At 36.5% G+C, this 13,049-nt stretch overlaps 1 protein-coding gene across 2 annotated transcripts; it reads right to left on the bottom strand.

Moving 5' to 3' along the window:
- Window positions 1-925: 925 nt before the first annotated feature.
- On the bottom strand, window positions 926-4,508 carry LOC147847454 (uncharacterized). 2 transcript variants are annotated; one of them, XM_087339175.1, is made up of 12 exons: window positions 4,299-4,508; window positions 4,099-4,208; window positions 3,861-4,009; window positions 3,394-3,509; window positions 3,263-3,305; window positions 3,100-3,191; window positions 2,856-2,904; window positions 2,384-2,451; window positions 2,179-2,304; window positions 1,944-2,029; window positions 1,682-1,727; window positions 926-1,594 (listed from the first exon to the last, which is right to left on the bottom strand). In XM_087339175.1, exons 1-12 carry the CDS (start codon window positions 4,416-4,418, stop codon window positions 1,553-1,555), a joined length of 1,047 nt encoding a protein of 348 aa, XP_087195301.1. In that variant the 5' UTR covers window positions 4,419-4,508; the 3' UTR covers window positions 926-1,552. The 2 variants fall into 2 exon arrangements, with proteins under 2 accessions (XP_087195301.1, XP_087195300.1); XM_087339174.1 differs by having other exon boundaries at window positions 2,384-2,454; window positions 4,299-4,507.
- Window positions 4,509-13,049: the final 8,541 nt, after the last annotated feature.

Here is a 13,049-nt window from a genome sequence, read left to right as displayed (position 1 = left end):
CGGCCATATTTTTAGCTACATCAACTTCAAGGTTAAGATCAGATTTATCATATTGAGAGAGAGAGAGGGATAAAGAAAGAAAGATACATTAACATATTTTAAGAGGTCAAAATGGCCTGTAAGACCAAACGAGAGATTACATCTTATGTTTTTTCTCGTATTGGAGAGCAACAAATCACGGTGTAAAAAAAAAGTAAATAAGAGAAAAAGAGACTAAAGAATCTTGTTATTAGTACATGTAAGATTCTCAAGTCAGATATATTGTAATTTTTGCCCTCGAAAGATCTCTAGCATACGTCGATCCAGAATGGAGAGATCTCTAAATTTTATCCTAATCATGTTTTAGAGAGAAATTTACACTCTCGTCTACATTCTACAGATGGGTACTGGCAGATGCTAATATGGGACTCCACCATATATCTCAAATTCAAGCATATAAAAAGTTCTATTAAGATTGTGTGACTGTTCCCACAAATATGAACTCTCTCAGAAATGACTTCTTTTAGTTAGTATAAACTACTGCTAAACATAATGTTAAAAGTACTCCATAACACATTCACAGGTAATTTTTGAAATACAATGTTGTATCACCCAAATTTGTTCCAGCACTAGAGAGGTAGTGAGGCATATGCCAAAAGCAAAGGTTTGGCTTATTAATTCATGAGATCAAACATTAATTTATGATCAAAGGTTTACTGCACACATTGTGAGTCACTTATACCAAGAAAAGCATGAGGAAGATGCAGCATTTGGCCAATATCTGAATCTAATAACACGACACCCAGCTATATCATATTCCAACACTAGAAAATGATGCTGCATATGTCCAAAGCAAAGATTTGGCTTTATTGAAAAACGGGAATACACTTCATAATTTACGCTCAATGGTTTGCTGTGCATATAATGTTAGGAAAGCATTAGCCAATAGCTGAACCTAATAATACAATATCTTGCCATATCATGTTCACAAAAGGGACATTTTCATACAATTTTATGGACAAAAGGAATGACATCAGCCTGATAAGAAATGTTCTCAATCTCACCATCCTACACTATCATGCCAGTTACAAGGTTACCTTTCAAGTGCTTGGAAGTCTTTGCCAGTTACGCTTCTCTGGGTATTGAGTAAACATCTTGTTTGTTAATACCAAGCAATAACCATTAATAGCATGACAGCCGAAACTTGAAATAGCACCACACAACCAAGAACAAGATGTTCATCAATCAAAGCCTCTGAATTCTGGAGTAAGCTGTCAAATTTATATGAATAAAAGATAGACAGAAGGTACTTAACTCAAACACCTTCGCATTCAAAAGGATTGAAAGTGAAAACTAAGTATAACAACTAATTCTTTAAAGAATAATAATAATAATATCAGTTATTCAATGACTATGATGATCATTGTAGGGATCCCGAAATAACAAAATAATCATACACATTCTGTACAAAGAAAACTGTACATAAGTTGGTAAAACTACAGTACAGGCACATAGAAGAACCCTGTCCATTATGTGCCAAAGACCACTGATGGAAAAATTAAACTTCACATCTTTACTTCCAGAAAACCTTTTTGGTTCTCTTTCGATCAATAGCCTGCATTATAATTCATGTAACCGTGTAAAACACATCAGATTCAGTTTATCTGCAGCAAAGATGTCAGAAATGCATTTACCATCTTACCGCTTTGACAAATGCCCGCATAGTCAAAACCAGTAAATCTCGGGTTCTGTGTCATATAATCTCAATTAGCATTAACTTCACCAGAAACTAATGAAACCTCACAGATATGAAGCTAAGACTGGCCTTCTACACAGACCAAAGAAAGTCATCATATGATGCGACTCATCAAACCAGAACAATGCGAAATTCAAAATACCAAGCTAAACTGCTCTATTTAATTCTTGATTAATGATGAAAGGTAAGAAAGCCCTATTGAACGCACCGATTTTCTTCACAATCTAGCAGTTGGATGATGCCACCACTATTTATGATCGCACATTGACAATCCTTTACAACTTTAATCTCAACCTGCAAGATATTGCAGAAAGGACAGTAATGAATGCACAATTTTACTGGGCATGATAAAACACTACACTTGACAATGTCACAGGAGTCTCCATGTATTAGCAGACATATATATTGCCCTTATGAATTGAGATCCCAAATAAGTGTATTACAGGTGATTCTGATGCATATCTTTCATTTAACACAGCTTTCTTTCCATTTAACTTTTTCAGCTCATAACCAGATCGTCTCAATATCAAGGTAGCGGGCTCAAATGGACTGTCTTGAGAACTTTCAACCTACAGATAATGAGATAAATTCTTTATAAACGAAAACATTATAAAAAAAAGGATGAATAGTAGTTGGTAGCAGACTGACCCCAAGTTTCACAGAGAAAATCGCTTGCCCAAAATCAAGATACTCAGATAACTGATCCTTAATGCCATCTTCTGAAATAAACATTGCAAATCCCAATATTATATTTCAAGAACATGGATAAAATGGCATTCAGATTTGTAAGTATTCAGTAAGCTGCAGAAAAACAAACTAAAAGATGTTCAAATGGCTAGGTACAAGCATAATCCTGTTTTAATGAAAAATTTATGAAAATATACGGCATGACGATGCCTTACCAATGACAAAGCAGCTTATTGTTCACACGTTATTCAGATGAGCAATAGAGCTAAGAATAACTAAGTATTCATACAAGTAATATTATTCTTTAAGGCACCTTATTGTCCATACCTTATACACATACAGTTTTTAATGAGCCAACAAAGTTAATCATATGTCAGAAACAGGGATTTATTACATGAAAGTAAAGTGTGTATGAAATAAAACATATGCTTACGTAAAGTTATGAAATTTCTATTGTTGACAAACACCGAAATCATATATCCCTGCCAAGGAAGTTATGGAAAGTTATTTGTTGATTTGAAACAAATTGACCAAATACTGTACATGCGATGGAAATTTTTCCGTTCTCGTACTGGTGTTGTAATCATTTATAGGGCAGTTATCAATATAATCATTGAATGTACCAATTCTTATGCATTTCAATTTCATTTTGTTTATAGCAATGATAGTTTCCTTACTTTCCTGTTTCTATCATCCATCGGAGTGCACTCCAAAGACAGACGTGTATCTATATCATCAGCAGTAATAGTATACTCAGGTTGTGCAGCACCTGTAAAAACAAAAAGTTTCTTTAAATATTAGATAGGAAAACCACCTTTAATTAAAGACGTTAAATAATACCTGCAATATGGAAAAAACTGCCATCTTTGTTGTGCCGCACCCACTGTTTAGAAAGACCAATGAGAAGTAGCTATCAATTTAGTCAATATTCTACTTCGCTATCAAATTAAAATCAATCATTCATTTTCTACCTGAAAGTGACACAACGTAGTACCATTGATAGAATTACCAACTGCCCTAATTGTGTTTCCAAGTACTGCTTCCTCAGTTATGCACAAACTTTCAATAGCTGGTAAAGGGTCTGATTCTGTAATAAAGAAATTACTCTTGTAACACAAGTGATGAATTCATTTTTCTCTCTCTCTCAACATTAAGAATACAGTTTTGCATGATCATCGAAAAAACCTCAAAGCCAACGGAAAATGTAGCAATGATCAAATTTTCAGTATTTAAAACCATTATTTCAAATAATCTGTTTCAATACATCTCGACAGATAGGAACCCTATGTTTGATGTTACTGTCTGAAGGATAGCTCAGAGTAATCTCCTTGTTTATTCTGACCTTTCAAAGGAATGGTTTTTTTTTTTTTTTTTGACGATAATTAAACCTCTGTCCTAGAATTTAAAGCACAGGAGAGATCAATTTTCTACAGTATACCATCAGAAGAACTCTCTTCATGAAGAGTATGTAAATGAAGGTCTGTGTCATGAACTTGTCCTCCACGAATTAGAATTGAATCCTCATATGAATTGATTGGAGGATCATTTCTGGTGTGAAAAACATGGAAGTTATGAAATTTGATTGGCCTGTATAGAATTTCAAATGGAATAATATCAGTTGATTATCATCAGCGACAGAAACAGTGCCAAATGAAGCTTACAATAAGGTGTATTACCTCCTAACATTTTCGGTGAAGTAATTAGGAAACTGAATGAGGGGGGAACTGGGTGAATATGGTTCCTTAGCTTGCCCATACATTGGCACCATATACAGCCCATGAGGTCCCTGTTATGATTCAGGATTTCTTATTAGGTAAGGTCACATATATGGCCACTTGAACCCCCGTTTCTAACAGGAAATTTGCACTGTTCTTACTGGAGATGGAGGTGTTTGTAACCGTGGATGGATTCGTGAAGGTGAAGGTGGAGGAGCTTGCTGGGCTGATTTATATTCATCGTCTTCTTTCTTTCTGTCATTCATCATCATCACCATCATATTCTGCTGCTTTATTCTTCGTTGAAGGAAGCTCAAAGTGAGAGTAATGGCTGGTGGAGGAGCTACTCAGCCGAGTCTGCGTAGAGCCTTTCAAAGAAATTGTTCTCGCCAAACTTTCCTTTTGTTTTTCTTGTTGTAAAATCAATAAACCATATATATATTGTCTATTTCAAGCTTTCCATAATAATAAGGAAGACCAACCTTTGAAATGTGTTTCTACTATTTCAAACCTTTCCATTTAAAAAAATCCCCTATTTTAAATCCAACCTTTGCGTTTTCTCGTAAAATATTTTCGATTTGTTTGTACATCCAAACATTTCTTTACTTCAAAACCTTTTTTCTACCATTTCAAAGCTTCCCATTTTGTTGAATTTCTTTTGTGAGTAGTGCAATTTTTCAAAGCATTTTAGATAATTTGGTTAACATTTCAAAGCTTTCCTGCTATCAAATGTTTTTCTTGGCTTTTCAAAGCTTTCTATTAATTGGGCTTTGTTGTACATGCATGTATTTCAAAGCTTTCCAGCTATAAAATGTTTTTATTGTCTTTTCAAAGCTTTCTATTATTTGGGCTTTTGTTGTACATGCATGTATTTCAAAGTTTTTCTGGTATAAAATGTTTTTATTGGCTTTTCAAAGCTTTCTATTAATTGGGCTTTGTTGTACATGCATGTATTTCAAAGCTTTTGTCAGTTGCATTTCTTGAACACTTTCCATTGGTTGGAGTGTATTCTGTAATCCAAACTTTCTTGTGTAGGATTTGGAGATAGCAATTGTCAAAGCTACGAATCATGTTGAATGCCCTCCCAAGGACAAACATTTGCAAGGCAAGTTCATGTCTACCTATTTTAGTGTGATCATGCATGTCGACTTAGAGATTAGGTAAATAAAAAGTTGTGCCAAATATGGGCCACTGAATTGAATATGAGAAAATTATCACATGGGCTTTGGTGAGGTTATGAGAGTCTTCTGATGGATATCACCTTTGTTATTGATGGTGAACGCGATGGGGCGCACAATGACAGTATGGAATTCATATTCTGGGGTTTCATTTTGCAAGCTGTGACATTGCATAGGCAGAGGGGTGAATTGCCCGTTTGCCAATTACCCATTTCACATTGAGTGAGATGGAGATCAGACAACATTTGAGCTATGTCTCTGTGAACTGGGACTCTCATCTCTCTGCAGTCATGATGGTACCAACTGTTTTGATGCATATTACGTTGTTGTGAAGAATTTCGGCCAGAGGCGGAAACCGGGAAACAATGGCTACGTTGGCGGGGTGCAGCATGTGTACGCACCCATGTACATTTAGTGTGAATATCGAGGGCGGCTTTATGGCGCCGAAGAGTAGTCAAGTCGGGACAGACGATCCCATGTAAGTCAGGATTTATCCCACATTGTAACGCATCCCTCTCCTTGTTCTATAAAAGGAAGGGAACGCCCTGTGTGAAAGGGTTGCCCATTTTGCATTAGAGGGTATACCGTTAGGTTTAGAATTAGGTTCTTCTTCTTCTTCTTCTACGTGTTTTGCTTAGGGTTTACTTTCGTTCGGCCTCCTGTGCAAGACCCCGCTCGTCGCGACGACCTGAGAGCTCCCCGACGGCGGCTTGACAGCAGACGACTACTGTAACCTGCCTCAGTTCGGCATGACGCCGGGAATGTATTCTTCCCTTGATACATACATACGTTTGTCTGTGTATATTCGTGTCGTTGTTGGCGTCGGGTGCTTACCCTCTCCTGCGTTTTCTATACATAAGGCGTGAGTCGGGTTAGGCTGTGTCTGCGTGTGTGTGTGTGTGCGCGTGAGTCGGTGTTAAGCACGCTCTCTCTCTCTCTCCCTTCGGTTGCTTCCGGTGTGTTTCTTGGATGCCCCAGAAACAGTGAAGCACGACTTCCTACGCTCCATCACTCTCTAGTCCAAGACCCCCGTGGTCCTGCCTTTCTCCACACACGCGCGTAACAACGCGACAACGTGAACATGATCTTCTTACCAATTGTAGTCCCAGTTGAGCGTGTACGCCACAACAATCTAGTTGTCCGTAGTGTACTCCAGACAATGGTCTTAATTCAGTTGAGCTAGATTTCTAGTGTAGTTGAGTCCTTTTTTAAGAATAATTGTTCACAATCCAGTGCTACACCAATGGTTTGGCTGACGCTGAGAAATCATGTATAGAAGGCACTGATGTGGTTGTAGCCAGACTATAATCCACTGTGCTTGTGCCATGCCTATGTAGAAGGCAAGCAAAACCAATGTAAATAAAACAACTACTTTAGTGGATATATGTTTAAACCATTCAAAATATCTAGTCCATGAGGGTCTGGTCTACCTCAACGAATCAATTTCCTTGTCTACGATATACTATGTAAAAGGAGATCGTTGGGATGTAATGAAGCCACTTTAAGGATAACTATGCATGATCCATTCCTACACCAATGAGTTCGGCTGATACTAAGAGAGCATGTATATTAGGCACTAGTGTGGCTGTAGGAAAGTAAAATTGCTACTTTAGTGGATATCTGTCTAGACTACTCAAAATGTCCTGTCCATGAGCAGATCCTCCAGAAAATATCCCCCATACTTAATGCATTATCTGTAGGATCTAGTAATCACCTACTCAAGCCCAACTTTGCAGAATCAAGTTCTTGCAGCATTTCCTCTGAAGTATCATGGAAGAGGATGGTTGCATGCAAGCAATATTGCATTTACACGGGAGAGAGATAGATATATTTTTAACGTCCACGGGAGACCGATTGTGAATGAACATAGGTCTTTGAAAGATTTTTATGCATAGGTTGATCCGAAATGGAGAGGTCTTGGAAGTGAGGGAAGAACCTATGCTTTTTTATCTGCCAATGACAAGGATGGTGAGATTGCGGTCCCGACGACAAATTTCTATTGCCCAATCTATTGTAACCCCTATGCAATGTATTGGTTGGGGGCTCATTTGTGTGGCCCTTGATTGACTTTTACCATGAATAAGAGTGACATGGCTAAAGAAAGTTGTGATTGTTCTTTGTTGATGACCTTGTGTGGTTGTATTGTGGTCTTTCAACGACTTCTCCATTTATCTCTCGAGTTCTAGCAAGAAAACCCCTAGGGCTTCCTTAAAGAGGCAATTATATCTCCCTCTTATTTCATGAGAAACAGTACAATGACAATCTAGTGGTTTTTACATTTCATGATGATACAATCGACTATTTCTTTCTTCTAGAGGTATTCATGCATATTTGCCTACCTCAATCTCTGATTGTTGTGAAGAAGTTGGCAACTGCTGGTTCACACTACACAACTTATTGGATAAATGTACACCCATATAAAAGAACCTATTGATAAATCCATTCTCTGATGTATCTAAAAAAGGTCTTATAGTGGGCCATATTCCTACCAAGAGATGTGTGGGGCTGAAGATGGCATAAGCATAAATGTACTACCCCCGTCTAAACTGATCAAAGTGGAAAATAATAGAGTGACCCAAGTTGATATTATCAACTTGGAAAACAAAATAACAGGGATCTATCCTACGTTCTCATCTTAGTCTTCATTTGTTCAACACTTGGTTTTCTCATGGCATGAAGCACTCTCCATATTTGTATGGGCACCATCAGAAACTTTTGTGCATCTCCCTATATATCTATAGAGATAGATAGATAGAGAGGGCTCACTCTCTTATGGAATATGTTTCGGCCATATTTTTAGGTACATCAACTTCAAGGCCGAGATCAGATTTATCATATTGAGAGAGAGAGGGAGAAAGAAAGAAAGAAATATTAACATATTTTAAGAAGTCAAAAAGGCCTGTAAGACTAAACGAGAGATTACATCTTATGTTTCGTCTCGTATTTGAGAGCAACAAATCACGGTGTAAAAAAAAAGTAAATAAGAGAAAAAGAGACTAAAGAATCTTGTTATTAATACATGTAAGATTCTCAAGTCAGATATATTGTAATTTTTGCCTTCGAAAGATCTCTAGCATAGGTCTATCCAGAATGGAGAGGTGTCTGAATTTTATCCTGATCATGTTTTAGAGACAAATTTACACTCTCGTTTACATTCTACAGATGGGTACTGGCAGATGCTAATATGGGACTCCATGATATATCTAAAATTCAAGCATATAAAAAGATCTATTAAGATTGTGTCACTGTTCCCACAAATATGAACTCTCTCACAAATGACTTCTTTTAGTTAGTATTGATCAGAAGGGTAAAAAACGTACTGGATTGCCAAGAGATGGTAAGAGTTCTGTTATAACATGATGATACGCTAAAAGGAAACAAAAAAAACCATTGCAGGGAGTGCATTATTTAAGATTTATTTCCAATTTATGTTCAAGTCCATCTGGTTTCATTCTTGCTATTCTTCTCTTCCAGGGTGGAGGATTTGACCAACTTACTCTGGATAGTTTATATGATGACGCTGCAATGAGACGTGCTCCATATTCAACTTCAACAAATAACTATGGGGGAGTAAACAATCCATTTGATCCCAGATTGAATTCATATTCTGGTATGGTTCAGGATCCTTTTAGCGCATCTAACAATGTTGCTCCACCACCGAATGTACAAATGGCAGCAATGGCCCATCAACAACAAGCAATGCTATTACAACAAAACTTATTGCAACAACAACAAGTTATGGCTACGCCATTGGGATCCAATCCATTTGGTAATCCGTATGCTGTGAATTTCCCATACGATACTCAACAGCAATATCAACACAACCCATTTGGCAATCCAGGCTTATTATAGAACAAAAGAGAGAAAGGAGCATTTTGGGTATACCCTATATTTGGTTGTATATGCACTATGATTTTATATGATATAAGACCTTGCCCATTTCCTTTCCTGGCCAAAGGATTCTTATTTTGTCCATTTTGCAACAGAAGATTAAGGATATATGTATCATGTTTGTATTCAATAAAAGCTAGTTTTCTGTTCTTTTGTACCAAAAAATAGACGGGAAACTATAGGAATTGGAGAATTAGTAGTGTAAAAGAACATGATGAAAATGTCTGCCAGAGGCCAAAATCAGTTTAATGTAAATCATACTGAAGCGAATTCTGAGTTGTCATTTTGTTTCTCTATGGATCCATGCTTAAGTTCATGAACTATATTTGTAGTAGTCTATCTTCCTTGGTGTGATTAGAGTCTTTTGCATATAAAGCCAAAATCTTGCTGCAATACCTCATGTCTTGCATCATTTCGAAGAGGGGTGTAACATCAAAAGGGTATGTTCTTGATGTTGAGGCAATTGTCGGTGAACCCCCTTTTGGTGGGAAGGTGACCATGGTTTCCAATAATCATTTTTTGGTGGGGGCTCTTGGAAATGTCCTTTGGATCATCTTTGTCATATAGTGCTCCACGAGGCAACATAATGCGAGTAACGCAAGGATGTGGTGATGAAAGAAAAGGCTTGGATTGGGGTTTGCATCTCTTTGACCTCAATGTAGGTATTGATTTTTGCTTCAAATATCACTCTATAAAGTTTGGTTTGTGTGTTACCAATCATAATAGTTTGACAATCCATTGGTTGGAGGGGATAATTGGCTCATGGATAAGCACAATTGTGTGCATGATCCATGTGTTGAGAAGACTCTCTAACAAGCCCCTATTGAACATGTGTGGAAGGATAGGGCAAGTGCTTGTGGCATATATGAAGTACTCAGCTTTTCCACTTGGAAGGCTTGACATGCTATCTAAAATCAGGAAATCTAGATCTATTCATATTAAGAAGCATATCGTCACTATAGTGATTGATCACCTCTATGGAAGAAGAAGGATTTTTTGCTAAAATGAAAGATTTGTTTTGCTCTAATGGTTTGATTTGCAATATTTAGTATTTCTCAGAGGTAATGGAACCATTATTTCTACAATGTACAAGCAACTAATTAAGTTAAAGCTTAAAACATTCAATGCAAATACAAAAACTGTCTGACTCGCTTAACCCTACTATCTATCTAACACTAAAATTCAAAACTACCCATAAAAAAACCTCAATTCTATTTTTGAAACCAACGAAGGTGGCTACAAAGTATTGTCTTGACTCTTTATATAAATAAAGAGAAGCTATATTTATAATCGCCTAGAAATTTATGATGGGAGCATGTTGCAACCATAACTTCATGTGAACTTATGAGTACACACTCACACTCAGAAACAAGAAGACCCAATGCTTCATGGTTGTTGAACCCAATGGTCATGGTGGCTGTGGCTAATCTGAGAAGCAAGCAGCAGATACTTTGCAATCTTAGATAATATATCCCTTCTTTTTCTTCTTTTGTCGATCAATCATGGAATGTTATGCAGGTGAGATGCTTCAAAAGTTCCTGCAGGCGAAAGATGATACTCGAGAAGATGCAACGAAGAAATAATGTACAAAGCTTCCAAAACCTTATACAAAGCCAGAAAGCTCTGCAGCGAGTTTTGATTCTGAATAAATTTTTGGCGAATCATCCTTTCCCATCCATGGAAGCTTCTGACCTTAAATGGTTACTTTAAATGGATGATATTAATATGCAGAATACTTGACCGTATTTTGTTTTTGACTTTAATTCGATGTATTCACAAAACCATCAGCATCCATTCTAGAACGTGTAATCTCTTGTAAAACAGAATCTTAATATTTGATTCAGCACTTTGAATGGAAGCCTGCATAACAAAGTTTGTACTTTCATATCGTGTTTATGAAGAACAATAGTACAAATTTGAGTTTGATGCTGTGAGCTTTACTTGCAAAACTGAGAAATAAGATTTAAATTTGAATTTGAAAACCAAAACAAAACCACTCAACCTATCTGCAGGCATGCAAAGTGATTTCATATAAAAGAGATAGCAACAACGTAGCACTACAATCGTCTCACCGAGATTTTCACAATACATCAATAACATGGAGAATATATGACAAAAAATTTTGATTAGAAATGAGAACAATGTATTGGTATGCCAGAATATTGTATCTAGGAATACAAATAATCATGATTATCCGATGCTCTAACATTGGTGGTTCAAAACAGCATACTGTCAATTGATAGTTTGGACTATCAGAGTATATTTTTAATATTTGTACATTTCAATTTACATACATACCTGTTGATAAGAAAGAGCCATCTTTACATACCTATAAACTACTGCTACCCATAATGTTAAAACTACTCCATAACACATTCACAGGTAATTTTTGAAATACAATGTTGTATTACACAAGTTTGTTCCAGCACTAGAGAAGTAGTGAGGCATATGCCAAAAGCAAAGGTTCGGGTTATTAATTCATGAGATCAAATATTAATTTATGCTCAAAGGTTTCCTGCACACATTGTGAGTCACTTATAGCAATAAAAGCATGAGGAAGATGCAGCATTTGGCCAATATCTGAATCTATTAACACCATACCCAGCTATATCATATTCAAACACTAGAAAACGATGCTGCATATATCCAAAGCAAAGACTTCGTAATTTATGCTCAATGGTTTGCTGTGCATATAATGTTAGGAAAGCATTAGCCAATAGCTGAACCTAATAATACAATATCTTGCCATATCGTGTTCACAAAAGGGACATTTTCATACAATTTTATGGACAAAAGGACTGACATCAGCCTGATAAGAAATGTTCTCAATCTCACCATCCTACACTATCATGCCAGTTACGAGGTTACCATTGAAGTGCTTGGAAGTCTTTGCCAGTTACGCTTCTCTGGGTATTGAGTAAACATCTTGTTTGTTAATACCAAGCAATAACCATTAATAGCATGGCAGCCGAAACTTGAAATAGCACCACACAACCAAGAACAAGATGTTCATCAATCAAAGCCTCTGAATTCTGGAGTAAGCTGTCAAATTTATATGAATAAAAGATAGACAGAAGGTACTTAACTCAAACACCTTCGCATTCAAAAGGATTGAAAGTGAAAACTAAGTATAACAACTAATTATTTAAAGAATAATAATAATAATATCAGTTATTCAATGACTATGATGATCATTGTAGGGATCCCGAAATAACAAAATAATCATACACATTCTGTACAAAGAAAACTGTACATAAGTTGGTAAAACTACAGTACAGGCACATAGAAGAACCCTGTCCATTATGTGCCAAAGACCACTGATGGAAAAATTAAACTTCACATCTTTACTTCCAGAAAACCTTTTTGGTTCTCTTTCGATCAATAGCCTGCATTATAATTCATGTAACCGTGTAAAACACATCAGATTCAGTTTATCTGCAGCAAAGATGTCAGAAATGCATTTACCATCTTACCGCTTTGACAAATGCCCGCATAGTCAAAACCAGTAAATCTCGGGTTCTGTGTCATATAATCTCAATTAGCATTAACATCACCAGAAACTAATGAAACCTCACAGATATGAAGCTAAGACTGGCCTTCTACACAGACCAAAGAAAGTCATCATATGATGCGACTCATCAAACCAGAACAATGTGAAATTCAAAATACCAAGCTAAACTGCTCTATTTAATTCTTGATTAATGATGAAAGGTAAGAAAGCCCTATTGAACGCACCGATTTTCTTCACAATCTAGCAGTTGGATGATGCCACCACTATTTATGATCGCACATTGACAATCCTTTACAACTTTAATCTCAACCTGCAAGATATTGCAGAAAGGA

The sequence above is a fragment of the Azolla caroliniana genome, unplaced genomic scaffold (genome assembly GCF_043228905.1).
Source record: "Azolla caroliniana isolate FFs.n. ecotype wild unplaced genomic scaffold, voAzoCaro1.0.p SCAF_1002, whole genome shotgun sequence".
Taxonomy (NCBI): Eukaryota; Viridiplantae; Streptophyta; class Polypodiopsida; order Salviniales; family Salviniaceae; genus Azolla; species Azolla caroliniana.
The sequence above is the reverse complement of the archived record's forward strand: the minus strand, read 5'-3'. Positions and strand labels throughout refer to the sequence as shown.

What these genes read in the sequence shown, in the direction of transcription:
- LOC147847454 (XM_087339174.1), bottom strand. Translation starts at nt 4,418, where the DNA reads ATGATGGTGATGATGATGAATGACAGAAAGAAAGAAGACGATGAATAT. An exon ending in CAGTTTTTTCCATATTGCAG is followed by an intron (nt 3,192 to 3,262) that starts GTATTATTTAAC and finishes TTGTTTTTACAG; the next exon opens with GTGCTGCACAACCTGAGTAT. An exon ending in TAGAAATTTCATAACTTTAC is followed by an intron (nt 2,455 to 2,855) that starts GTAAGCATATGT and finishes TGTTTATTTCAG; the next exon opens with AAGATGGCATTAAGGATCAG.